Below are 26,042 nucleotides of genomic sequence, written 5' to 3'. Positions count from 1 at the left end.
TTCGATTCTTGGGGATTCCATTGAGGTGTGAGAGATGTGCATTTCTGATGATAGAAGTTCACTCTCGACATGGTTCGGAAGTCACGTAAAGCCGTTGGTCCCGTTGCTGAATAACCACTGGTTCCCTACAAACAAACAAACAAGAATGATTCGAAGAATTTCGAATGAGTTGCATGTAGTTAAAATAAACTATCTATGAAATTATCTGTGTGAGAGGGATCCAGTATCTTAGACTATAGTTGCATTATCTGCATTTAAAGCAATAACCTTGTTTCAAGGTCAAACCAAATATCTTATGTATGCAATTTAAAAGTTATCGGCCAAGAACACTATAGTTGATTAGCAATCTTTGTAATTAATCTTCTAAATGTTTTCCAGCCATGAATCTTGGCGTTACGCAATCACACCTCTTCAAAATCTTGTCCATTATCTATTTAAATGTTCATGTTCTGTCGAGTAGCTTTGTGTCATCCATTTTTTTTCGTTTACTATAATAATGGGGTACAGATATGTATCCATAGTTGTAGCAATCTCTTCTCGCTTTATCTGTTGTGAGGGTGACCTTATTTTACCTCCCCAAGGTAAATTGTTATGGTGACAATCTGTTTCTGGTTAAGTTTTCCGTTTTTGCAGCATCCTATGTAGTCACCATAGGCTCAGTTTTGTTGACACTTGCTTTTCAGTCTTTATCTATCACTTTACCATAGTTTATAGAGTATTAGTACCTTTGATCCCCGTAGGGGGATAGTGCCATCAGTGGACCTCATGCAGTGCACTGTAGGCATTGCTTAAGGTTCTTAGCAGTGCGCCTTCAACCCTTAGCTGCATCCATTTTCGTTCCTTGTACTGAACTTCATTTAATTTTCTTCTTCATCTTACTTTCCACCCTCTCTTTAGCACTTGATTCATAGTGCAACTGCGGTTTTCAGTTTCACCTTTCACTGTCAATTTCCATTTCAGCACTGAATGACCTCATAGGTCCCAGTGCTTGGCCATTAGTCCAAATTCTATATTCAACTCAACTGTTACATCATCCAGATGCCACCTTCCTGGCTTCCTATGTAGTCACCATAGGTTCAATTTTGTCTAACTACTTTTCAGTCTTTATCTATCACTCTTCCGTAGTTTATACATTATTAGTACCTATGACTTCTATTAACATACTGCCGAGGCACAGAGCAGCTGCCAGCCGCCTTCCTTTTATTCCATTACTACTTTAAACTATGAAGGACCAGTGTTAATCCTATTTTATCACTTGACGTACTGTACAGGCTTTTTGTCTTTTTGTGAAATTAATCCTGAAGAGCACATGAATGTCCCTTCTTTCAAAGAAAGCAGGTGAAAGAGACTAAATAATTTCATATAAAAATTTTTTATTGTACAATCCTTATATCTAAAATTAAGAATCTCAATGTATGAGAAATAAAATCAAACTTAAAATACAAAAATGATGATTTTGTAATGAGGTTTGTACAACAGTGAGGCTGAAAAGCAAACTCAAAACGTAGTGGTTCAAACATAACTGTGCACGACTTCCATATAGTCATATAAATAATGCCCACACCACTTTCCAAACTTCCCCAGTATCAAAACAAAACATGTACAAAATTTATCAAGAGGACAAAATACGGATCATAGGGATTACTAAGGTGCCATGCAACTACAAAGTAATCCTACAAAATTTCACTGGTAAAAGCCATCAGATTCAGACATTCATCCACTCTCTCTCAAAAGATACAATGCACAAGGTGAACTTTCATTCAGTTTAGCAACGTAAGGTTTCGAGCTAATTGTTACGTAAGAACATTATTCCGCTATTATTTAGTGCTATATAGTTTGTAGGTTTGGAAAACAAAAATTCCTTGAGGTAAGATACCCTAAGTTAATATTTTTTTTTACCCTGAAAACATCAAAGGGACAATGAGTGAGACATCATGCACTGGTAATTCCACTACAATAACATGATAATACACACATTAGCACGAATTCAGACTGGACGATGATGTTTTCCTTCAGTAAATTCTACTTCAGTGACCCTTGCTTACCGATAACACACCGACCGCGCTAACATCACACTACAACCCCTAATTAATAAATAGATCAGTTGGAAAACAATCAAACCATAGTAATACAGAAAACCTGTGGATATGCTACATACCACCAATATACCAGTGGGCAAATCAGTACATTACTAGACCTGAGATTTGAACTGTTGTGGCCTCCAAATAATGCGAAGATCATGTTTTCTCTAGGACCACGGTTTTGGAAGTTTGCATTTATAAATTGCAGTTTACTAGATAGGAAAAGTACTTAAGCAGTTTTCAAAACAAAGGACATGTTACATTGTAAAGTTATATACAGATGTTTAAATTTAAAAATTTACTCTCATTCTGTTGATAAAGATCACACTTTGTAAAGTAGAAAAAAAAAAAAATACATTGTTACTCGTTTCACCCTTAGATGCCTGAAATGTAGTACAAACAAACAGCATATCTTTACAACATTGCTTTCAAGAACCCGTCTAAGAATTTGTTGTCTACGCCATTTGCATTTTAAAGTAATTGTTACTTCAGAATTTGAGTACTGAACCTCTACATTGTAAATTACATTTGAATAATTAGGTAGGCTGTACTGAAAATACCACATAGTACAATTTATATCTTGTTAGGGTTTTGCACCTGCTTTCTCACTGAATGGTAAAGCTGATTGAACTGTTGATATATGCCCAAGTTTACAGAAAAAAAAAAAAACTATTAAAGATTACCAATATCTTTAATATATATATGTAGACATTCATGTAATTCGCCAAAGTTCTGATATTATTCGAAGCATAAATACTTCTAATGGTAAAAAGGTCTTTGCAAAAAGGCAAATATTTATTTTAAGGAAAAAATGGAATACATTTTGCAACAATTATATATCCATTTTCAAGTCAAGCCATTATTTATTTTCTTTAACAACAATGCTGGAAATTGAAATTTATTTTGTTCTAAAATAACTATTGCAACAAAGATGCTCAAAATTGATTAAACGTTTGCAGTCATGACAATTGTTCCTCCTATATTCAATGTCTACATATCCTTGATACAAAATTATATATACATATCAAGTACCAAGACTGTTTTGTTTAAAATTTCAGAATTCAGTAATGTTTCAGGAAATATTCACTGAATGATTCTTATGAATAATTAATGAATACAAGCTTCTCATTCAGTAGTACTTGACCAAGAAATGTGAACTGTAAAAAGATGAAAAATTTATCATGGATTACTTGATGTTTTGATTATGAATTGCGATGGACTTGGTAGTCAACTTAGTTTTTTTGCTTTTTTTTTTTTTTTTTTTTTTTGAGTTTCATGCAGAGCCAATGGCAATTTTTCATCTATAATGTTCACATATATTTGACCAATACTCAATCAATTTTCAGTGTCAGAACAACAAATATTTATGACAAGGATTACAGGGCTTTATTGAAATATTTAGTTTATTTACTCCACAGAAACTTTTCATAATTAGCTGGTTCATGGAACATCTAAAGCTATTATAAACATTGTTATTTCATTAAACAGTATTGCAGCACAGGAATTCTTTTCTGTGTCTCTTTCAACTATTCATTTCTCCACTTACGAAACTCAATGTAAAATATTACCAAGGACATAAAATTAAGACTCATAAATACATGTCTTTTAATTTTAATAGGGCAGGTATCACCCATGCCCTCATTTGGTAAACTCATATCCACTTCCTAAATAGAGAAACAAACAGTAAAAACATACAAAACTATAAAAAGAGCACGTAGTGCCTTGTATTACAATGAAATGGTTAACAATTCCTTCTTTAGAATATTATCGATCATTATTATAAGAAAAAGCTTTGATGATATTCTTTGCAGAGTACCTATTGATTCCTGTGACAGACTATTTTCCTTTTCTTTCATGTGATCAATTCCTGTCTGTCCCATTCATAAGCAAATGCTGGGAAATATGAAATGCATTCCAAGTAAAGTTCAAGTATGCCTATGGACATAATTTTACTAAAAATATTCTATCCTTCTTGGACATGGCAGTCCCTTCTCCCTACAGATATAGAAGAACACTGGGTATGAAAATTTGCAATAATGAGGTGTGTTGCATCCCAAATGCTAAAGAAATACAAAATAAAGTACAGTAAAAATCTGGCCACAATGTGTTTGAACGCTTGCCCGCAAAGCTATGCGACTGAAGGGTCTACACCTTGCCAACCTCAAACTTTTATATTTGAAGAGATGTGATCAGACACTCTCCAACTGAGGCGTGACGACACATCATGCAGTCTGCAATTCCAGTGTAACCTAGCCAGGGTCACAACTGTCAGCCTACTGAGATCACAGATAATGTTCCCTTTAATTGTATGTCGTATTCGCCTGCTTGCTCTTGGCTCCTACAGGTACACATATCTTTCGTCCCCTGCCTTCTTTTCTCTTCAATAGGGTGGAAATCTCATGGGATGTCTAACAGGATGTCCAGAGGAGAGTCTGCCCACACCTCTGGAAAAGTCTCAAGTTTTATTTTATAATATGTCTCTGATACTGGTTAAATACATACTTGACATGTGTTACACTCCTGCTTGTTATCAGCTGTTACACAACCATACCATTAAGTGCTCTTTCTCCTCACACCCACAACATGAACTGTCCTCCCTCTTCAAACACCTTATCGCATATTACGGATCTCCACTTACTGAAAAAGCCCTTTAGTGATCTAAGACAAATAGGACACTAATCTCTGGCTGACATCAAACACACAATGGATGGCCTGGGTTCTGCAGAGCTTGGGAATGTAATACATTGCATACATAATCTTACTAAATGTGAAAAAAAAAGACAACCCTATAGAAAACAAAATCAAAGGTGTTATAAGTATGACAATAACATTGAATAAAATCCTGCTTCTGTGACACATTCAACTGTGTGTGGGTAGTACTGAAATCCATACACACAAATACATACACATATTCAAAACTTCATGTTTATTGAATTCCTTCAGAAAACCTGATGAGCAAGCATCATGGGATGAAACAGCTAAGGGAAGATAAACAGAGAGTGCACAGCACAGGCCACAATCCACACTCACACTCTGAGAATCTCAAGACACTTGTTGTAACAGATGGCAATCCAGTCTGGTTGTGTGGCTCCCCACTGAATTTGGTTGATCTCTCCCTCAGCTGCTGTGTATGCTAATATTGGGTCTTCAATTGCTCGTGGCATCTGCTGCACGTCCCATATGAGAGCCTGATGATCATCACCTGTCACAGAGTAAATTTAAACTTATAAAATGAACTTGTTGAAATGTCTGCAGCATTATCTCTATTATAAATGTGCCATGCTCTCAAACTTTTATTCCTCACATTCTTTAGAAGGTTGACTTTTAAGTCCATAGCCCCTATGGGCTTGTTCCATAAGAATAGGGTTCATCTGAATATAAAAAAAAAATATGAAGACTGGGAAGTCTTATCACATTACTCTGTTTATGGCTATATTAATTTTTTTTATAAAAGTAGTACACTGCTAATAACACTGTAAGGTATTAGTATCGTTAAAATTTTTTAGCAAGCAAGAAGCAATTTGAAAAGTAAAATCATTGGAAATGAACTGAATTACAAATGACACAACAAAAATACAATTTGGTTACTACTGTATACACATCGCTTCACATTTATCCTAATCCTCCTATTTAATCCACAGAAAGTAATGAAAATAAAGAAAGAATGCTAGAAAATATAAATTTTCTAAATATAGCATCATTGGTGAATATATTACCATCTACTTAAAAATGGAGACCTAACTACTGCAACAATTGATATTCATTATAATGCACGATGACCGAATCTTAATCTGAATTTGTAATGAAAACTAAAACACAAGTTTGAGGATTACTGCATGGTCCAATTCTGAAAAACCTTCAAGAGGGTCCTCTTGTTTCTGTTTACAATAATAAAAAAAAAAATAAATAAAAAAATAAGAGAAATAAAATTTGAACTTACCAGCAGTACAAATATGGACTGAAGAATGAGGCGCCCATGCAATCCCATTGACACATGCTCGGTGATTATTCAGTCTGGCTACTGGAGTGCACGGAACACGTACATCAAGGATGATCACCTGACAATACAAGAAGCAGCTGAGTGATTTATTTTCATAAAAATCTAATGGTGTTAATATGCATAAGAAATATGGCTTTAATGAATGTTGTGATATGATCTCTAAATTTATAACCTGTCTAATGACGTACTGCTAACTCTACCGAGATACTCTAAACAACTGCCGCCAGCAGTGAGTTAACTTTATGAACTGAGAGTATGATGTGGGATCAAGGAATTTATCCTAATCTGTCATTAACCATCTTAAAAAGCTTATAACTTCTGTAGTCACTTGAAGCTACAATTTACTGAAAAAGTGAGCACACAAATTTCCTTTTATAATTTTCTAATCCAGAAAAATTGTATTTTACAAAAGTATAACTCGAGTACATCTCATAACCTCTGGTAATACTGTAAAGCTGTTTCCCTTTACACACAAAAGCTTTCAAGTGAAACAAAGTAAAATTCAAGATAACAAACCTCACAAGCGTCCATTGCAACAGTAGCCAAATAGTTAGGGTCCTGCTTATTCCATGCCAACCTCAAGAGAGGAGTGTGTGCTGGGTCTTCGTAGATGATTGTGGAATGCTCCAAATGACGTAAATCGAACATTCTGACTGAGCCATCGGCACCTGAGGAAATAGAAATAAATTCAAGTTACAAATTTCTTCTTTTCCTGTCAATTAGGACAAGATTATGTGCAAATGACTACTCAATGTAATGGAATATAAAATCTAGACCAAGGTCATTCAGCGCTGAAAGGGAAAATGAGTGTGAGAAGGCTTTAAAGGTGTAACAGGAGGAAAGCACTCTGTTGGCACTTGCACTATGAAACAATTGTTAGGAGATGATGGAGAATAAGGCAAGAGAAAGTAAATGGAGTTACAGTAGAGAACAAAAGGGGTTGCAGCTATGGGTTGAAGTAATGCCTACAGTGCAGTGAAGCTACCCAACAACAGCCAGCATCTGAGTGGGGAGAGGGGCCACTTTTGAGAGAAAAAGATAGAAAAAACAAAAACTTGAAAAATAAGTTTTTTAGAGGTTCACAAATAATAGCAATCAGAGAAAGTCTTTCCTGATTCCTGATTTTGTGGAGACCTGCCTTTCCCAAGGAAATGTTTGTATTCTTTTACTCTACCATATTTTGAAGAGTCCCATGCCCACCTTTGCTTTTCAGCAATTGTTCATCTCATATAGTTAAGACAAAAACTGAGTTCTACTCAATTTCTTATCCCAGATTTTAGTACTAATCTCATGCATCATTGTTCAATGGCCTCATTGCGCAAACTGTATAAAACTGATCATCCTCTTTATTCAGATATTCCCAGACTTTACTATTCACAAATTACTACGTTAATTTCAACAGCCGTGCCTCTTTCTTTTGTGGAGTTCAATACTGCAGTTTTCGGAGTTTTGTAATCATGGTGACTAAATTATAAAATTGTTTGCAAGTTTTCTAAAAGTTTTGTAATAGCAGCGACTAAATAATAATTTTTTTCAATTCTCTAAGTTTTGTAATAGCAGTGACCAAATTATTGAATTATTTTTATACTATGTAGCAGATTTAAAAATGTACGATAACGGTGAAAGCTGTGAAGAAAGACAAAAATGGTTGTCCAGTGACTAGCAAGATTTGGGTAAATTTTGTACCATCATAAGAAAATTTCTTTTATTTTACTTTTTTATTTCACACATTCGAGTGACAGTGACTTGGTTGAAAGACACACAAAACAACTGACATTGCCGTAGTTCAAGGTTAAGAGGAAATGGTTGGATAGGTAGAATGCCCATCAAACCACCCATTCATAGACCACTACTTGCACAAAAACATGCACACTTATAAAAAGGATTTTTCACTGCAAAGAGGGTTTCTTGCTTCAAGAAAGGGGAAGCAAATGTCATTGAAAAAAAAAAAAAAAAAAAAAAAAAAAAAAAAAAAAAAAAAAAAAAAAAAAAAAAAAAAAAAAAAAAAAAAAAAATCCTTAATTAGTAAGAGAATAAGAAAATGAGTATTACTGTATTCACTCTTACCCTTCATTTTGTAACAGGATTGGTTCAGTATAAAGTGTGAATATTACAAAATAGAGTGTAAGAGTAAATAAAGTGAATACAGTAGAAAAAAAAAATTGTCCTTTATCTTTTACCCTTCATAATTACATTAACAACAGGCTTCTTTGTTGTTTCATAATAGTACCAGACAAATACGTGTTCAGGTTCCGAAGCGGCCTTCATAACCTGATTTTTTCATATCTAGAACTACGTTTTACATGTAAATTGCCTAATTCGTTCCAAGCCCTACAAAGAAAAACACCACAATAATTTTATAATAAAGCTAAACTGACCAATAAACAATGAAATACAACAATTTGGACCATTCAATACCTAACATAACCATGACTGTACCTGTAAATAAAGTGTATTAGTGTACAGGGTACAAGAAATACTGTACATACGTATGAAGTAAAATGTGGAACCTTACCTTTCGAGTGAGGCGGAGGCATGTCCGAAAATGGCGACAGAGGAGGCGGGCAAATGGCAGAAAACATGAACACTTACTCTACGAAACACATTAAAAAATGGCAGAAAACATTAACACTAAACTTTATGAAACACATTAACAAATGGCAGAAAACATTAACACTTCTTGATTATCTCCATCTTTGTCTCCATAGAAATCATTCTCTTCTTTCCGTGAACTTCAGCAACATTCTTGGGACCCATGGCTAATAACGTAAGTAATTAAGTTCACACACAACACGATAAAGTAACTTACAGTACAACGAAAGCGAAATCACTAACACGAATTTACGTTAACAAACGAAATATATGTGAACGAACAAATTCCAGGGGTTTAAAATAATGCTGCCGCAAAAAACGGTCAAGGAAAGCCTTTACATAGAGGCATGATGGGACAGATGCTAACCAATAGGAGAGCAGGATCTTACGGCGGTGACTAGCATCAGGAACCATGGGAGAGCGGGAGGACGGTGTCAAGTCTACTGAGTTGGCGGCACATGAATTTTAAAATTGTTCTCGGCGGCCCGGGCAAATCTCGGACTTTACCCTTTCGCAACCTGAATTATTTTCATACACCGAAGCAAAAAATCTTTGTCTTTGCTTTCGTAACATGATATTGTTATTTTACAATAAAGTTTTGTACATACTTACCTGGCAGACATATACTTAGCTTACGTCTCTGACGTCACGACAGAATTCAAAACTCGCGGCAAACGCGACAGGTAGGTCAGGTGATCTACCTTACCCGCCGCTGGGAAGCGGGTGTAAGAACCAACATACCTTTCTTGCCAGATTTTTTCTCTCTTATACCTGTCTCCTGAGGGGAGGCTGGGCGGCCATCAATCATATATGTTCTGCCAGGTAAGTATGTACAAACTTTATTGTCAAATAACAATATCATTTTTGTACATGAACTTTCCTGTCAGACATATACTTAGCTGATTGACACCCTTGGTGGAGGGTACAAGACAGAAAATAACAAAGAAAGGTAAACAACACCTGTTGTAGGATAAAAATAACCTTGGTTCTTACCTGTTTAGGCTGAAGACTTCATAGATACTGTCTATTAGTCTGCATAGCCATAAGAGCTACAGCGAGGGCATGACCTACAGCTGAAAAGACTCTTTGGGTCTAATAACGGGATTTGATATCCGCTTAACTTAGTAGAATCCAAGTCGGATCATGTCAATGGGGGTTTCGCCCTCTTCTATGACAGAACCTGTCCACTACCAACGCAGGGAGCTTCAAACCAAATCCGATCACCTAACCAAACTAAAGTTATTAGTATTACGAAACGAAAAAAGATGCCTACCTGCATCATTTTTCATACAACCATAAGAAATCAATTAACAAAAACAAGGGAAAAAACTACTAGGATATGTTCCAGCTCCCTGCCCCAGCACCGAATCCGCCGATAACGTACGGGCCTAACGCGAAGCCTCGTCACGTAATACTGACGTCTTTTAGGTAGTGGTTGGCGAATACTGAATTACATCTCCAGAATGTAGTTTTTCATCAGATTCTGAAGAGACATATTCTTCTTAAAGGCCAAGGAAGTGGCAATTGCTCTCACTTCATGAGCCTTGACTTTTAGAGCTTGAAATGTTCTTCATTACAAGATCTATGTGCTTCTTTCACAACACTTCTAATGAAGAAAGACAGCGCATTTTTCGACAATGGTCTGCTGGGGTCCTTTACAGAGCACCATAGTCTGTCCTCAATGCCCTTAAGGGTTTTCTTCTTCTGAAGGTAGTATTTTAAACTCCTAACAGGGCAAAGAGTTCTTTCAGGTTCTTCCCCTACTAGGGCAGATAAACCACGAACCTCAAAGTTCCTTGGCCAAGATTTGAGGGGTTCTCATTCTTTGCTAAAAACGAAGGAAGGAAGGAAGTGAACAAACCACGGAATCTCCGCTTTGAACCTACCCTTCCTTCTAGGGCATGAATCTCACTAACCCTTTTAGCGGATGCTAAAGCCATGAGAAAGAGAGCTTTCCTCGTAAGATCTTTGAAGGAGGCTAAATGTGGTGGTTCAAACCTAGAGGACCTCAGGAAACGAGAACCACGTCCAGATTCCAACTTGGAACTTCGTTCGAAGTTTTCTTGGAAGTTTCAAAAGATCTTAATAGATCATGAAGATCTTTGTTATTCGAAAGATCTAAATTCCTATGTCTGAACACAGCAGCCAGCATGCTTCGGTATCCTTTTGATAGTAGTACTGCCAAACCGCATTTTTCTCTGAGGAAAACTAGGAAATCTGCTATCTGAGTCACAGAGGTACTGGAAGAGGAAACTTCTGGTTCCTGCACCACCGGCGAAAGACGTCCCACTTCGACTGGTAGACTTTAAGGGTCGAGGTCTTCTAGCTGAGGCGATAGCCTTAGCAGCTTTTGTCGAAAACCCCTTCGCTCTGACAAGACTTTTGACAGTCGAAAGCCAGTCAAGATTGAGAGCGGGGAGGTTTCTGTGATACCTGTCGAAGGGTGGGGGTTGTTTGAGCAAATCTTGTCTTTGTGGAAGTGCTCTTGGAAAGTCCACCACCATTCCAGTACCTCTGTGAACCAATCTTGGGCGGGCCAGAACGGAGCTACTAGCGTCATTCTTGTCATCTCCGAGGATAAAGCAAATTTCTTGAGGGTTTGTCCCAGTACTTTGAATGGGGGGAAAGGCGTAGACGTCTAGACCTGTCCAATCTAGGAGAAACGCATCCACTGATACTGCTCCTGGGTCTGAGATCGGGGAGCAGTAAAGTTCGATTCTTGCGTTCCTTGCTGTTGCAAAGAGATCGATGTGAGGTCTGCCCCATCTTCTCCACAGGTCTTGGCATACCTCTGAGTGGAGGTCCACTCGGAAGGCAGGAGTTGATTCTTCCTGCTCAGGAGATCGGCCCTGACGTTCCTTTCTCCCTGTACGAATCTGGTGAGAAGACTGATCTTCCTTGTTTGAGACCACAGCAGAAGATCCCTTGCTGTTTTCGTACAGGGAGAAGGAGCGTCCCCCCTGTTTTTTTTTGATGTACGCCAAGGCTGTGTTGTTGTCCCGAATTGACCTGCACTACTGCATTTCGGACGTGGGGCTCGAAGGCTTTCAATGCCATCCAGACTGCCATCAACTCTTTCTTGTTGATGTGCCAGACACCTGATCCCCCTTCCAGTGCCTGACACTTCTCTTGTCCCGAGCGTCGCTCCCCAACTTCTTCCGATGCGTCGGAAAAACAACATGGCTGGGGTTCGCATATAAAGAGACATTCCTTCCACAAAACGAAGTGGGTTGTTCCACCACCGAAGGTCTCTCTTGATTTCCCTTGAGATCTTGAAGGAGAACTCCAGATCTAGGGAGAGACGCCTCCAGTTCTGGTATAGGAAGAACTGTAAGAGGCCTGAGATGCAACCTTCCTAGAGAAACGAATTGCTCCAACGAGGAGAGTGTCCCCAGCAGACTCATCCACTCCCTCGCTGTGCATGCATCTTTCTCTAGGAAGGTCGTTATTTTTCTCATAGCAACGAGCTATCCTCTCTGGCGACGAAAAGCCCGAAAAGCCAGAGAAGCTATCCGAATCCCCAGATAGATCCGCTCTTGACTGGGGATTAATTGAGACTTCTGGAAGTTCACCAGAAGTCCCAGAGAACTTGCCAATGTAAGGGTCTTTTGAAGGTCCTCCAGACATCTTTCTTGAGACTCTGCTCTGATTAGCCAGTCGTCGAGATAAAGCGACACCCTCACTCCCTCCAAATGTAGCCACTGCGCCACGTTTTTCATTAACCCCGTGAAAACTTGGGGTGCAGTCGATAGGCCGAAGCACAAGGCCTTGAATTGGAAGATGATTCCTCCCATCATGAATCGTAGATACTTCCTTGAAGAAGGATGGATCGGCACATGAAAGTAAGCGTCCTGAAGGTCTAGAGACACCATCCAGTCCCCTGGACGAAGAGCCGCTAACACTGAGGAAGTTGTCTCCATGGCAAACTTCCTCTTTTCCACAAAGACGTTCAGGGCGCTTACATCCAAAAACCGGTCTCCATCCTCCTGAGTTCTTCGAACTAGGAAAAGTCTGTTGTAAAAGCCCGCAGAGCGGATCTTCCACTAGTTCTATAGCCTCCTTCTCTAGCATGAGATCTACTGCTAGAGAAAGGCTTGATTCATGATGGGGTCCTTGTACTTGGCCACCAACTCCCTCGGAGTTGTCGTCAATGGTGGTCTTGACGAGAAGGGAATGAGGTATCCTTTGCTGACAATCGATAGGGACCAATTGTCTGCCCCTTTGTGGGCCCAGACGTCGGCAAATTTCAGTAGTCTGGCACCCACTGATGTCTGGAGTCCTTGATCGCTATTTCTTCCCTCTGACTGACCTAGAGAAGGTTTTACCTCTCTTAAAAGGTCTAGTTCCTCTGGTTGAAGAACCTCTGACAGCGGGTCCTCCTCGCAAGGGCTCCTGCCTTAGAGGAGTCTCTTTCTTGGCCTTGGTTGGAAGACAGAGCGAGGTTTCCTGGCCGCCTGGGCTAACATGTCCTGAGTAGCCTTAGCTGAAAGGGCACTCGAAGACATTCTTGAATAATTTTTCTTGGGGCAACAGAAGAGGAGAGAGTTGAGCATACATAAGCGAGGCCCTTTGTGCATGTGAAACTGCCTTAGTGAGAAACGAACAGTAGACAGACCGCTTCTTAATAACTCCAGCTCCAAACAGTGAGGAGACTTCACTCGATCCGTCTCTCACTGCTTTGTCCATGCAAGTGAGGACGCAGTTAAGATCTTCAGGAGACAGAGAATCAGGGGTCTGGGTCTTTATTAGCCAGAACTCCTAAAGACCAATCAAGGAGTTGAAAACTTCCAGGACTCGGAACATTCCCTTCAGTAGGTGGTCAAGTTCATTCATCCCCCATCGTAGTCTTGGCGGACAAGAGGGCGGAACGACGAGCAGAATCCACCAATGAAGAGAAGTCCGAGTCCGCAGACGAAGGGAGAGCGCAGGCCCAAAGGTTCGCCCGATTCGTACCAGAATCCCATCTGCCAGTCAGTTTAGACGGAGGAAAGAAACCAAAAAAAACGTCTTCCCTTTCTCTTCCTTAGAAAGGAGCCATTCCCAAAACCTCTAAGCGCCTTCTTCATGGAAACAGTAGGTTTCATCCTTACACAAGACAAAACCTTCGACGTCTTCGAAGTGGAGAATAACGAAAGAGAGAAGGGGGAGCCACAGGAAAAAGGTATATCTCCGAACTCTTGCAGGAGCAAATCTGTCAGCCTCTTATAGGAGGAAACAGAGGAGTCTTTTGGTCCTTCTTCTTCTGAGGGGTCGGGTGTTCTTCCTGAGCTGAAGAACCCTCATGATCCTTAGAGGCGCGACTATTCTTAAAGGAGTCTCTAAAGGAAGTAAGACGTATACGTCTTGGAGACAAAGCTTCAGAAACGTGTCTACTTGCAACATCCTTCTTGTCTGGAGGAGTGCGTTTCCCAGATTCTTGGAGCCTAACAGGAGTAAGGCGGCTGTCAGGAGCAGAGCGCCTGTTTGAAGAAGAACTTCTATCAGGCTCTTGGCGCCTATCCAAAGGAGAGTGGCTACCAGGCGAACAGCGCCTGCCATACGAGAAGCGGCTACCAGGCTCTTGGCGCTGAACCGAGGCGAGAGGATCTCTGGCGACGAGCGCCTACAAGGGGAGAAGCGCCTGCTAGGATCTCGGCGCCTGACTCGAGGATAGTGAAAGTCAGGAGAAGAGCGCCTGCCAGGAGAAACGCGCCTCCCTAACAAGCTCTTGACGCCTGTCCAGCGAAGAGCGCCTGTCCGATTTAGGGCGCTTGTCAACAGGAGAGTGGAGGCGAGACGAGGAGCGGCTACGAGGCGAGTAGCGCCTACTAGGCTCTTGGCGCCTGTCAAGGGGAGCGATCCTGTCTCGAGAAAGCAGTGCTGTAGGGTGAAGATCTCCTACGAGCAGTTTGCTCCTTGTCCGAAGGAGAAACCTGTCTGTCAGGCGAATGGCGCTTGGACGCAGAAGGGATCTTGTCCGAAGCAGAAAGTCTCCTGCGAGAATCCGAACGCACAGGTGAGCGCGCCGCTTCCGTCGAATAGCGAGAGTCAGGAGAGGGGGGAGGGGCCTGGATTTCTTTACAGGAAAGCGAGACGTCCTTCCTACGACGAGACGACACGCTAAGAGAGCCAGCCAGAGCCGAAATCTGCGCCTGAAGGTTAGCCAACACCCTTGCAGGAGAATTCACAAACTCTTGAACAGGTGACGAGGCTCGATCTCTGCTCGGGGTGGAACGATACTCCTGAGATCATCTTACGTTTCTTCGCTTCCACCTCAGGCTCTTCCGAAAAAACTTCAGGGCTGGATGGACGGGCGCAGGGAGCGTTCCAGGCTCTCTTCGAAGGCGCGAGGCTTCTGAAGAGCTCCATCCTCGTTTAGGCGAAGGCGAAGACGAGAAGCATTGGTGCAATATTTCTCTCTTGGAGCGATCCAAGGTAGCCTGGGAACGTCAACAAGAGCTACCGAGGGGACGCCTGACCGGTGGGGATGCTCCCTAACCTTCCTGCGGCTTTCGACTTTCCTCCTCCACTGGGACTGGGAGTCTGGAAGAGGTCTAGGCCTGGAAGCATTAGGGAGCCGATCAGACGCACCCTCCCACTGCACTGGGTTCACTGCACAAATCACTATTGGAATCACTCTTACCTTCTAATTGTTTGATTTTCCTCTCCATACTGCGAATGGTGGCTTCATGGAGGCCACTTCCGAGGGCGCATCTTCGGCTTCGGTGCAGGGAGCAGGAGCTGAAACTGACAAGGAGCTACTTCTAAATAGGATTATCTATATCCAACTCGCTAATACGAGATCTACTACTGCTCCTAGAAGAAGCTTTCCTACTTTATCCTTTCAAGCTTCCTCAAGTAGGAAGACAAAGACTTCCATTCACCTCTTCAGCTTTTCACATTCATTACAAGGATTATTAAGGTGCATTCATTCCCTCTACACTTCAAACATACCGTGTGAGGGTCTACCGCAGCTTTCGGTAGCCTCACCTTACACTCAGTCATACAACAAACTCTAAACATAGCAGTTTTTCTTAGTATCACATCAGACATCATGAATCCAAGAAAATCCAAAGAAAAGTCAAATAACTGTCCACAAATCGCGAATGCCAGGCCAAAAGATCGGGTACTTCATCAAAAGTCCGTAGAAACAATCCAGGGCGAAAACGAGAAAAGAATCCAACTGTCAAGAGGTACCGGCAACAGGTGTGGTCGACACCGACAACAGAAAAAAATCTGGCAAGAAAGGTATGTTGGTTTCTTACACCCGCTTCCCAGCGGCGGGTAAGGTAGATCACCTGACCTACCTGTCGCGTTTGCCGCGAGTTTTGAATTCTGTCGTGACGTCAGAGACGTAAGCTAAGTATATGTCTGACAGAAAGTTCATGTACAAAAAATGAATTTTTCGTACGTAGGGACTTTCGTATGTAGAGGTTCCACTGTAGTTGGTTTTCTATCGTCCCTACAATGAAATAAAATCCTTCTGTTGCATCAGTCCGTTTTTTGCAGGCAGCTACTCTATGTAGTCAGGGCATCCACTACCAAAGTTAGGTACATGGCATACTTGTGAATTTGCTGGCAGAATTTTAAAAAAGCCTTTGGTTGAAATTGTTTTGTGTAGCATATGACAAATGACATCTTTTTTGATAAAATAAAGTTTTAAATATATTTACCCAGTGATTACATATATGTAGCTAAGAGTTTCACTCTCCAGCAGTTGAAATCCTGAAATTACCTAGCCAAAACAAAAAAGAACATTAGCGCAACCCGTGAATTTTGGGATTTTAACTGCTGTCATGTGAAACTCTTAGCTGTATATAATTATTGGGTAAGTAATATAATTAAAAATATATAATTATTTATAACCAAAGGTCAGATTGCATATGACCTAAAAAAAAAAAAAAAAAAAAAAAAAAAAAAAAAAAAAAAACAAAAAAAAAAAAAAAAAAAAAAAAAAAAAAAGCTTGGAAAAATAGATTATATATTCTGTCAGTTTCTTCCACTTACCAACTGAGGCAAACATATCTCTTCCACCTCCTGCCCGGGAGAAGGCAATGTCGAACACTTCCTTGTCGTGGGCTATCAGCTGAGTCTTAACATGTCCTGACACTACATTGACCCGGCCAAGCATTTGACCAGTCTCTAGTCCCCATATTGTGCAAGTTGTATCAATAGATGAGGTTCCTATTAAATTTGGCTCAACCTCATTCCAATCAAATGAGGTCAGAGGTGCACAGAAGTCTGAGTTTTTATTCTGGAATAAAAAAATAAAAAATAAAAGTATAGTGAATACAATGCAATCAACCTAAACCAATATCTAAAAGGCAATAATGTCATAGTTATTGAAATTTTGCAAAGAACTAAAAAGAATAATTGTGAAGAGTTCAGACATAAAAACACTTAGAAATAATCAGAATGTTCTGTAGTAGAGCAAGCTTTGGAATGTTGTTAATTATTTATCTCCCTAGAATTAATCAGAATGTTCTGTTGTAGAGCAAGCTTTGGAATACTGTTAATTAATTATCTCCCTATGTACAGTTCTGGATGACTTACAGTAAATAAACTCACACAAATAGACAATATTACAGATTCTCTGCCATGTCCCTGAAGTTTCCAACTACATTACTTTTGTCTTATTTTTTTTATTTTTTAACAACTCCTTTTGCTTTCCCCCAACCTGGCACCAATCCTCATCCAATTTTTCCTGTTCCTATTTTTGTTTCATTTTAGAGTGAATTCTGACTTGTCAATGATAATCTTATAAAAACATCAATTCCTTTGTATCAAATTTATCTACCATGAAAGACGGAGTTTCTCCTAAACAAAGCACTTGAACAACTTGGAAATTTCTCTTAAACAAAGCACTTGAATGACATGGAAATTTCTCCTAAACAAGGCACTTGGAAATTAAGTCGTGTTGATAAAAGACCACTGCGTTATGAAAATTTGACATTATATATTATCAGCTGAACACATTGAAGCTAAAAGTAGCATGCAAGAAACAAAACATAAGACATAGTAAGATAAAGCCCCTTACAACTTGTATAAACTTTGAAAGCTATGTATGATCACTGCATATAATTTTAGCAGAACACCTTCCTTACATGAAATGCTTTCCACTAAGTGTCATGGATGCTGTCAGAACATTCAAATGAAAGAAAATCTGGTGACGCAATTAACAGCAACTTGATTAGCACTATTACTGTTACAGTAAACTGTCCAATACTCACATTATTTAAAAGACAAGCCATTCTCGTATCACCATCAGTGCCCTGCTGCCAGACTCGAAGATAATCTCCACTGGTTGCCAAGAGGTCTGGATATATACCTTTCTGTTGGAAATGAATTATGAATGGATTTACATGTTAAGTACTGAATATAAGTTGCTGTAAGAACATATTTTACACAGCAAAGTAAGTTAATGTATCCATGAAAGAATATTCAGTCACATAAGCAATCTGACATAATATGCATATGTCATTCAAACTTGTTCAGTGATAATGGACAGAAAAATCTTGATAAAAGCAAATTACATACACTGTCTGGTATCCACATTATTTTGGTAGTAGGGTACGGATGATCAAACGTAGATCGGACGACAAACTCTGATGTGTCCTCATCTAATTGTACTATCTGGACTTTGTTGTTATATTCCTCCACAAAACTTCCAACAGCAAGCCTGGTAAAGAAAATTTTTTAAAAAATTACCAAAAGGCAAACATAATTAAGAAATAATGACAATCTTGGTACTGCTGCAGTAATTTCCCTTAGTAGGTGCAACAGTACTTACAATTTGTCTTACATAGCACACTGTGGGCAGCACTAAAGCTTCTCAGCAGCATTGCTTTCTACCTCTTGGTGTTATCCTTTAGTTTCTTCCCAACCCTGCTGTCCAACTTCTTAATCTAAGTCTTGTTCCAATATTCACCTCCATTTTAAGGAAAATCTCCATGAGGAAACTCTTATGGGCATGTGAAATGACTCATGATTTGAAAATGATTCAATCATCTGGTTAAACTTTACAAATAATCAATGCAGCAATCCCCCCCCACCTCATGCCTTGATCATACTAACCGAAATCGTTTGTCAGGTCTAACCGACCAGTTCATGCTGTATAAAGTCCATGGTGCAGAATATTTGTAGATTTCTTTCCGTTTTGGCGGGTGAACAGACATTGTTCCTTATTCTTCCATGTACCTGTAAAATATAAGTGATCAGCAATGAGAAAAGAGGTTTCTTTTGACATGTATAAAAATGCTTAAACAAGTGATAAAAGATCTGAAGACCTTGTATTCATGATGTTTTTAGGGTGATTTGAAAGAAGCGCACTCTGCTAAGATAGCAACTTTTTTTTATGCAAAGATAGCAAATTTTTTTTATGCAGAAAAGCAACATGGAATCCCAGGGCGCAAAATACTGATTATCATATGATACCCACCACTACTCCTCTTGGACAATTTTTGTGCATCTTAAGGTGAGTGCTGTTAAGAAGTGTTGATGTAAGAAAAAAGTAAGTTCCCACATTATTTTTGTACATTTTTCCAAGATATCGTAGTATGCAGAGTAGGGAGGTAAGGATATTTACTGATACTTGGGGAAGGTGGGGGTCCAAAACCCCCAGCCTGGTCAGGGCACAGCTTCCCAAGTCAAGTTAGGAAGTTGAGGTCTGGTTAGGTCAGGACACGACATTCTGAAACCTACCCCCTGTATCCCTACTCTACATCTGCTCCAGGGTATCTTACCAGTACTGCATCATATACATACACCCTTTTCAGCATTGTTTAATCACGGAATTAAATTAAGAAAAAATATCTTGTGTGGAACTCTTGTAGAAATACCATTTTGAACTGAAGAGGACATTTTGCTGCAATTTGGAATTACAGTAGTGGTAGCCTACAGCAGTCTGCCAACTGCCACACACATTGGCCTATAATAATAATGTTTAAGTAATGCTAAAGGACAGTTGCGCATAAATTGTCTGCTAAGGGAGTGGATGCTTGAGAACTCTAACCTTGAAAACAGGCCAACCCTGACCTTTATTAGAATGCTGCATCCTGACCCAACCTAACCTTATATCTTCCTAACCTGACTTTTGGCATCATCCCCTAATCTGGCTAGGAAATGTTTGCTCCCCCTAGACAGCCGTCCCCAAGTAACATTGAATATCCCTGTCTCCTTACTCTGCATAGGTACTAGGGTAAATGGCCGAGCAGCGACATAGCGGCCACCTTCCCCGAAAAAGTACTACTTGAATTTGCTGCCATGAGCATCGGTCAAAGAGTTGTGGCCCATCCAGGCAGCACACAGAGACCTCTATGCTCCACTCAAAGTAGGTGTTTTCTCATAAATTACAAAATAATGGCATAATTCAAGCATTGGGTAGTTTACAGTTTACTGGGGCAAGCTCGCAACAACCAAATCCCTCTGCATAGGTTAGTTCAGCCTCGACCCGACCACGCAACCCCAGTAGGATTCTCTTGGTTAGGATAGTACATTGTCGATAACTAGAAGTTAGGAGTAAAATTTTGTCCCCTGTAACCCCTGGGGCAAGCGCACAGCATGAAAATTCCAGCTTGCCAAGAATCTTTCAAAATGCAAATAAGGCGCGAAGCACCGTTCCGCCATGCCAAAACACAGGAATGTGCAAAAAATGCCCGCTAAATTTTAAAAAATTAGTTTAGTTTTGTCGCCATTTTTATTGTGTATCCCTCCACCTATTTTCTTGTCAGAGCTTACTGCCATCTAGTGGTAGGTTATGGCTAGAAAATTGGTTGAAGACAGGGTTCCCTGGGTAAACTGTAGCCGCTTTCAAGCGTCTTTTAAGGAAATCTCTGCGTTCCGAGAGAGGTGGCCGCTGTGTCTCCGCTCGGCCATTTACCCTATCTCTGGGTAGTTTGGTAGAATGACTGGATTACCATTCCACGGGGGGAAGCCAAGTCCATTGTCTCCGATGTTTAGCATTACCTGGGGAAGTCCAGAGGAGGCGAACCCGACCTCATTGGGTCAGGGCACAGCATTTTAAGTGAGGTTAGGACGGTAAGGTTTAGCCTAGTTAGGTCATGACCTGGCATTCTAGCACAGGTTAGGTTTGTTCACGTCGTGCAGTTACCTGTTCCTGTCATTGTACCTCTCCCCCCTACCCCTACCCCTACCCCCTGTGCCCTAGTCTTTACCCCCTTCCCCTCATTCGTCCTACCCGGCTACGATAGTTATGCTAGGATGTGCTTTGCTTAGCCTAAGCCGCCAAGGCTAATTCAGCCTTGCCACATTACGAAAACATTTCAAAACGTGTGTTCCACAACATTTAACCGCAATATTACACCAAAATGAATAACAAATGAAAAAACGTTGTTACTCTACGTTATAAACACAATTTATTCGAGACCTCAACTGGGCCGTAATCCGAATGTTATTGGCCAAACAACGGAAGATATAAAGGAAATTCTCTCGAATAATTCCTCTTGACTCGTTACAGAGTAAGTATGACACACTTCAGAGTTCGTCCATCCATTCTGGAAGGTCTTGTAAATGAAACTTACGGCTGCGTGGTAACTGAGATCAAAATATATCCTCGATTTGCTAACCTGTAATCAAACGCCGAAGAACCGCAACTGGCGGGCCACTCGGCGATCCTTGTTTATATAGCTGGCAGGTGCGCCAACATAACGCGATTAAAAATTCGTTACTATTCAATAAATAGAATGTTTATTAATAAATCTGACACGTAAATTCCATTTATAACGTACAGTCATGTAAAATCCAACCTTTATAAATGGTTTAAGTATATTTATCTTAATTGGAGAATTGGTACACCTGCCATCGATACCTCCCCTTCAAAATGAATGGTTATTATCGCTGCACATATCAGGTTTATTATTAAAGCGGAAAAAGTATTCCAAACGCGCTGTCGAAAGTGATTGAGAGAATCATCGATGCCTGCTGCTGTTTCATTTATATCTTTGTATATTCCATGATTCCCTCTTCCTCGTTTTCAGCATCACTTTAATTAGCTGGACAGTTTAGAGCAGATGTCCTAGCTGTTTTATGCTCTCGACAACGTTATAAAAGATACAATAAATTGTTTATTAAAGGTTAGGTGTGGCTATGCAATAACTAGATATTCAGGATGGAAAAGTGATAGTTGCCGGGCTGAATTATGGCGTATATGTCCGGAAGGGAGTTAAGGAGAGAGGTCAATGGAAGAGATATGAGTTAGGGGCATATCTAATTTCTCTACTGAAGACACCGCTTCTGTTTCCGCCCCCCACCCCCTTTTTTATTTTTTTAAAGCTCGAGGACCCTAATGCCTGGGCTTGAAGGCTCTCACTATATTCAGTTGCCTTTTGTTACAGCTTGAGTCCTCCACCATGTCTCTCTTTCTGTACAGCCTTCCTCGATGCCACACATATTTCTTTTGCTGCATTATACGTATGCCCTTTCCTAGGTTTCTGGTGCTGACCACATTTTGGTGTTCGTACTTTTCAAAATAAAACCAATTAACGGTTTAGTTTCTTCACTCTAGTATGTTATGAACTTTACTCTTGGCTTCAAGATTTCTTAGATCGAGATTTATATATACTAGTGGTATTTGAACACATCCATAAACGTGCACTGTCATTACAGTAGGTTTTTCATCATATCCCTACTGACCCCCAAACAATTGCTGTCTACCCTTTTTTTATTTTTTATTCAATCTCTTTAGTCTCTTCCTACAAATTTCCTATTTAAGAAATTTGATCCATTTTTGGCAAGAGGCATGAGTAGAAATGTCTTTATGCTCTAGTTCGGTTACTTTAGAATTATTATAAATGTTTATTTGCTTGATTTCTCAATTGTAACATTTTTTTTTTCGATACTTCTATCTTGTTCTATGGAATTAACCATTCCAGTAATGTTAAAATAATTGCTGGCCACAACAGCAACCAGGATAAACATAACTGCAGATAGCACTTACGAGATCTGTAACATTAATACAATTATAATAGTGAAAACTTCTAAAGATACTTTTGTAATGTGCAGTTATCAGTGTATAACTGGTTAGCAGGTTATTACAACAAATAACGTGTTTACTTTAATATTTTAATAGAAATCTTCCATAAAAATATGCTTGTGAAGAGATAATTACAATATTGTACATCGTCATTATAGAAGAAATGATGTATAATATAATTCTATTATGGAAGGCTACAAAACTCAAAAGGCTGTAGTAAATAATAAAGGACATTGCTTTTTTCTTTATATGTACACCAACCAATAGCATTACTCTTAGTGTGGAATTACAGTTTAAAGTTTAACACTACATATACTTAAGAACACTTTGAAACAGAGCCATGTGTTTACAATGTGGATTCTGAGTGTTTTTGTACATGTTAAAATATAAATAAAACTTTAACAAAAGTACACTGAATTGCACAAAATTACCAGTAAAATTAAAATTTGTACAAGCAAAGTACAGTATAGAGTACAGTACAACAATGATGACCTTTCCTGAAAATGAAAATATTTTCAAAGTGCTGAAACCTCACATATTAATTATATTCTTTTACAAGATCTTCTTTGGCCTTTCCAACCACCTTCGGCATCTTTTTATTGGTTGAATCCTGAATTTCATTGTCCCGGTAATAATGGGGCGCTACTTCGAGTAGCCATTTTCCATCAATTGTTACGATGTTACGCATGTACTCTTTTGTTGTTAAAACCAACTCGTGATACAAAACCCATCTTGGTAATTCTTCCACCAAACATGACTGTGGATGTAACAATACTGTTTGGCTTTTCTTGATAGTTTTATACATGCCTCCCTTACTAAACCTAGCAATGTGATAAAAATAGCCACAGGTAATAGCTTTCCTTATGTTTATAGAATCCCCTGGATTTGATGAAAGTGGCACCTCCACACGCTCCATCAAGCCTTCTAACTGGTCACGAATGTCTCTGGCTCGTTTCAGTGATCGATACTGAATGAAGTTTTCGTAGCACCATTGCGACGAGTATTCAGTTCCTGCCCACTCAATATACACATTCATCAAGGTTAAGTGGTCCCCGTCTGGGTGGAAGAAATTCTTGCGCGCAGTATCTGCATGAATGGCCTTGTCTTTTGGTCGGTAGAATATGGAACCATTCACTGAAAGCATGGCTGCAATAGTTAATATTTCTTCAACAACTTTGTACTGATCACCTGCAAGAATCATCCTTGACATCATAGGATCAACTGGAAGTTCAGCCATTTTCCTCCCAGAGGAAGTGAGCTCTCCCTTGTGGTTTAAAGCCTTCAGGGCATAAAGCTGTTCCAGTGCGAGAATAAGACTTTCCGCTGGAGGGGGATCGAGATAATCAAAGTTGATGAGGTCATGGATACCTAGAGACTTCAGCTGCAAAACTACATTGCCTAGATTCACTCTCTGGATTTCTGGGATGGTATTTTCATCCATCTCATTCTCAAAGGCCCACTGTGTATAAAGTCTGAAACATTTTCCTGGACCAACTCTACCAGCTCTTCCTGCCCTCTGGTTAGCAGAAGCTCTAGATATTGGCACAACTATCAGGGATTCCATTCCACTTCTAGCATTAAAATAATTCTGCTTAGAATAACCGGGATCTATGACATACGCAATGCCATCTATCGTTAAAGATGTCTCAGCAATATTGGTAGCCAAAATTACCTTCCTTGCACCTGGAGGAGTGGGCTCAAAGATTTTTGCCTGCATTTCAGAGGGTAAATTTGCATAAATTGGTAAAATAATTAACTCTCGAATCTTAGTACCAAGTGCCCTAACTCTTTCGGTCAGTATCTCCTGACAAGCTTCAATTTCCTCCTGACCTGTTAAAAACACAAGTATATCACCTAGGTGTTGAGTTATATGGATCTGTAATACTGTTACAGCTGCAGAGTCAATGTAATTGGCTTCTGGGCTTTTTGTGTAATAAATATGGACAGGATAGCGTCTTCCAGGAATACGGAAGATGGGAGCCTCATCAAAGAAGTCGGAGAATTTTGCTGAATCCAGTGTTGCACTCGAGATGAGAAGCTTCAGGTCACTGCGAAACCTTGTTATATCTTTCAAGAGACCAAACAGGATGTCAGTGTGGAGCGTCCTTTCATGAGCTTCGTCGATAATCATGACACTATAACCTTCTAAGCTAGGATCCATGAGGAATTCTCTCAGCAACATACCATCAGTCATGTACTTGATTCTTGTTCGCTCACTTGTACAGTCTTCAAACCTGATGCTGTATCCAACTTCATTACCAAGCTTCTTCCCCATTTCCTGCGATACACGAGAGGCGACACTCATCGCAGCCACTCTCCTGGGCTGTGTGCAGCCAATTTTCTTACCGTCATCACAGAAGCCAGACTCGTACAAATATTGAGGGACCTGTGTAGTTTTACCTGACCCTGTTTCTCCTTCAATGATCAAAACCTGATGTTCATTAATTGCATCTAGTAAGGCTTCTCTAAAAGGATAAACGGGGAGGCTTTTCCTCACTTCATCTAAAGTCATTTGTCTCTTTTGAGGTTCTGGCTCTTTGGGTTCCTCTTCATCCTCCTCTTCTGATGAAGAGCTTGATAATTCTTCTTCCTCAAGTTTCTTTTTCTTCTTGCGTTTCTTCTTACGTGTACCTTCCAGAGGCAGGGATTTGATGAATTCTATTTCGTCTTCCAAAACAAGATTGTATTCTTTCCCATGCTCCTGATATTTAACTGCTTTGTCCTTTGCACCAAAGGAGAGAGAGGTACCTCTCATTTGGTCTTCCTCCCACTTTTTCTGCTCAAATCCATGCTTATTTTCCCTTTCATCTACCTCTACATATTTGTCATCTACGCTGGCTCCTTCCTCTGGCATGACATATCGCTGTACATTTTCAGCTTCCCTAACCTTGTCATAATCTTTGGCTAGCTGAAGAACTGTCTTCTTATATTCCCTCTCTTTCTTCTCTCTCTCAGTAAGGGTTTGTTCATCAAAGAGGTACTCATCATCAATTATATTTTCTTCTAACTCTTTCAGTTTGTCATCCTTGCGCTTATCAAGATACTTCCTACGAGACTCAACTCTAAGTTTTGGCAGAATCTTCACTCGGTCCTCCTTTTCCATTTGTAGTCTTTTGGCTGCCTCTTCAAAAGCTTTCTGGTTGCCCTTTTCTGCCACATTTTTAGTTCGTTCTTCATCTCGCTGGCGCAGCCTGTCCACATACTCATCTCTTTCTTGTAAATCTCGAATTCTCTTGGTTTCCTCATCTTCTTCCTCCGGAGCTCTATTTTTAATCTTTAGAGCTGGGCCCTCTCCTTCAGAATCTGAACTCTCTTTCTTCAAAGGTCTTTTCTTTGATTTTGAACTCTGTGCACTTGGGGCAGAAGCACCGGAGGTATTATCACTGCCACCTGTAATATA

At 39.8% G+C, this 26,042-nt stretch overlaps 2 protein-coding genes across 4 annotated transcripts; both read right to left on the bottom strand.

The window, feature by feature from the left end:
* LOC135211884 (DDB1- and CUL4-associated factor 7) lies at positions 1–21,273 on the bottom strand. 3 transcript variants are annotated; one of them, XM_064245103.1, is made up of 9 exons: positions 21,192–21,259; positions 18,727–18,849; positions 18,190–18,331; positions 17,883–17,984; positions 16,660–16,906; positions 6,598–6,749; positions 6,022–6,139; positions 5,112–5,283; positions 1–125 (listed from the first exon to the last, which is right to left on the bottom strand). In XM_064245103.1, exons 2-9 carry the CDS (start codon positions 18,825–18,827, stop codon positions 59–61), a joined length of 1,101 nt encoding a protein of 366 aa, XP_064101173.1. In that variant the 5' UTR covers positions 18,828–18,849; positions 21,192–21,259; the 3' UTR covers positions 1–58. The 3 variants fall into 3 exon arrangements, with proteins under 3 accessions (XP_064101173.1, XP_064101172.1, XP_064101174.1); XM_064245102.1 differs by having other exon boundaries at positions 2–125; positions 21,237–21,273; XM_064245104.1 differs by lacking the exon at positions 1–125 and adding an exon at positions 1,357–4,525 and having other exon boundaries at positions 21,237–21,273.
* A 1,444-nt stretch (positions 21,274–22,717) lies between these two features.
* On the bottom strand, positions 22,718–26,034 carry LOC135211883 (pre-mRNA-splicing factor ATP-dependent RNA helicase DHX16-like; the record flags this gene model as incomplete). The annotated part of the gene is given in 1 exon segment (XM_064245101.1): positions 22,718–26,034. A coding segment is annotated over 1 exon segment (2,854 nt), but the record flags the coding sequence as incomplete, so codon positions are not given.
* Positions 26,035–26,042: the final 8 nt, after the last annotated feature.

Source organism: Macrobrachium nipponense, chromosome 40, assembly GCF_015104395.2.
Source record: "Macrobrachium nipponense isolate FS-2020 chromosome 40, ASM1510439v2, whole genome shotgun sequence".
NCBI lineage: Eukaryota > Metazoa > Arthropoda > Malacostraca > Decapoda > Palaemonidae > Macrobrachium > Macrobrachium nipponense.
Note: the sequence above shows the minus strand (reverse complement) of the source record. Positions and strands in the feature narration are given on the sequence as shown.

What these genes read in the sequence shown, in the direction of transcription:
- LOC135211884 (XM_064245102.1), bottom strand. Translation starts at nt 18,827, where the DNA reads ATGTCTGTTCACCCGCCAAAACGGAAAGAAATCTACAAATATTCTGCA. An exon ending in AGACCTGACAAACGATTTCG is followed by an intron (nt 18,332 to 18,726) that starts GTTAGTATGATC and finishes TTTCTTTACCAG; the next exon opens with GCTTGCTGTTGGAAGTTTTG. An exon ending in AGATATGTTTGCCTCAGTTG is followed by an intron (nt 6,750 to 16,659) that starts GTAAGTGGAAGA and finishes CTATTTCCTCAG; the next exon opens with GTGCCGATGGCTCAGTCAGA.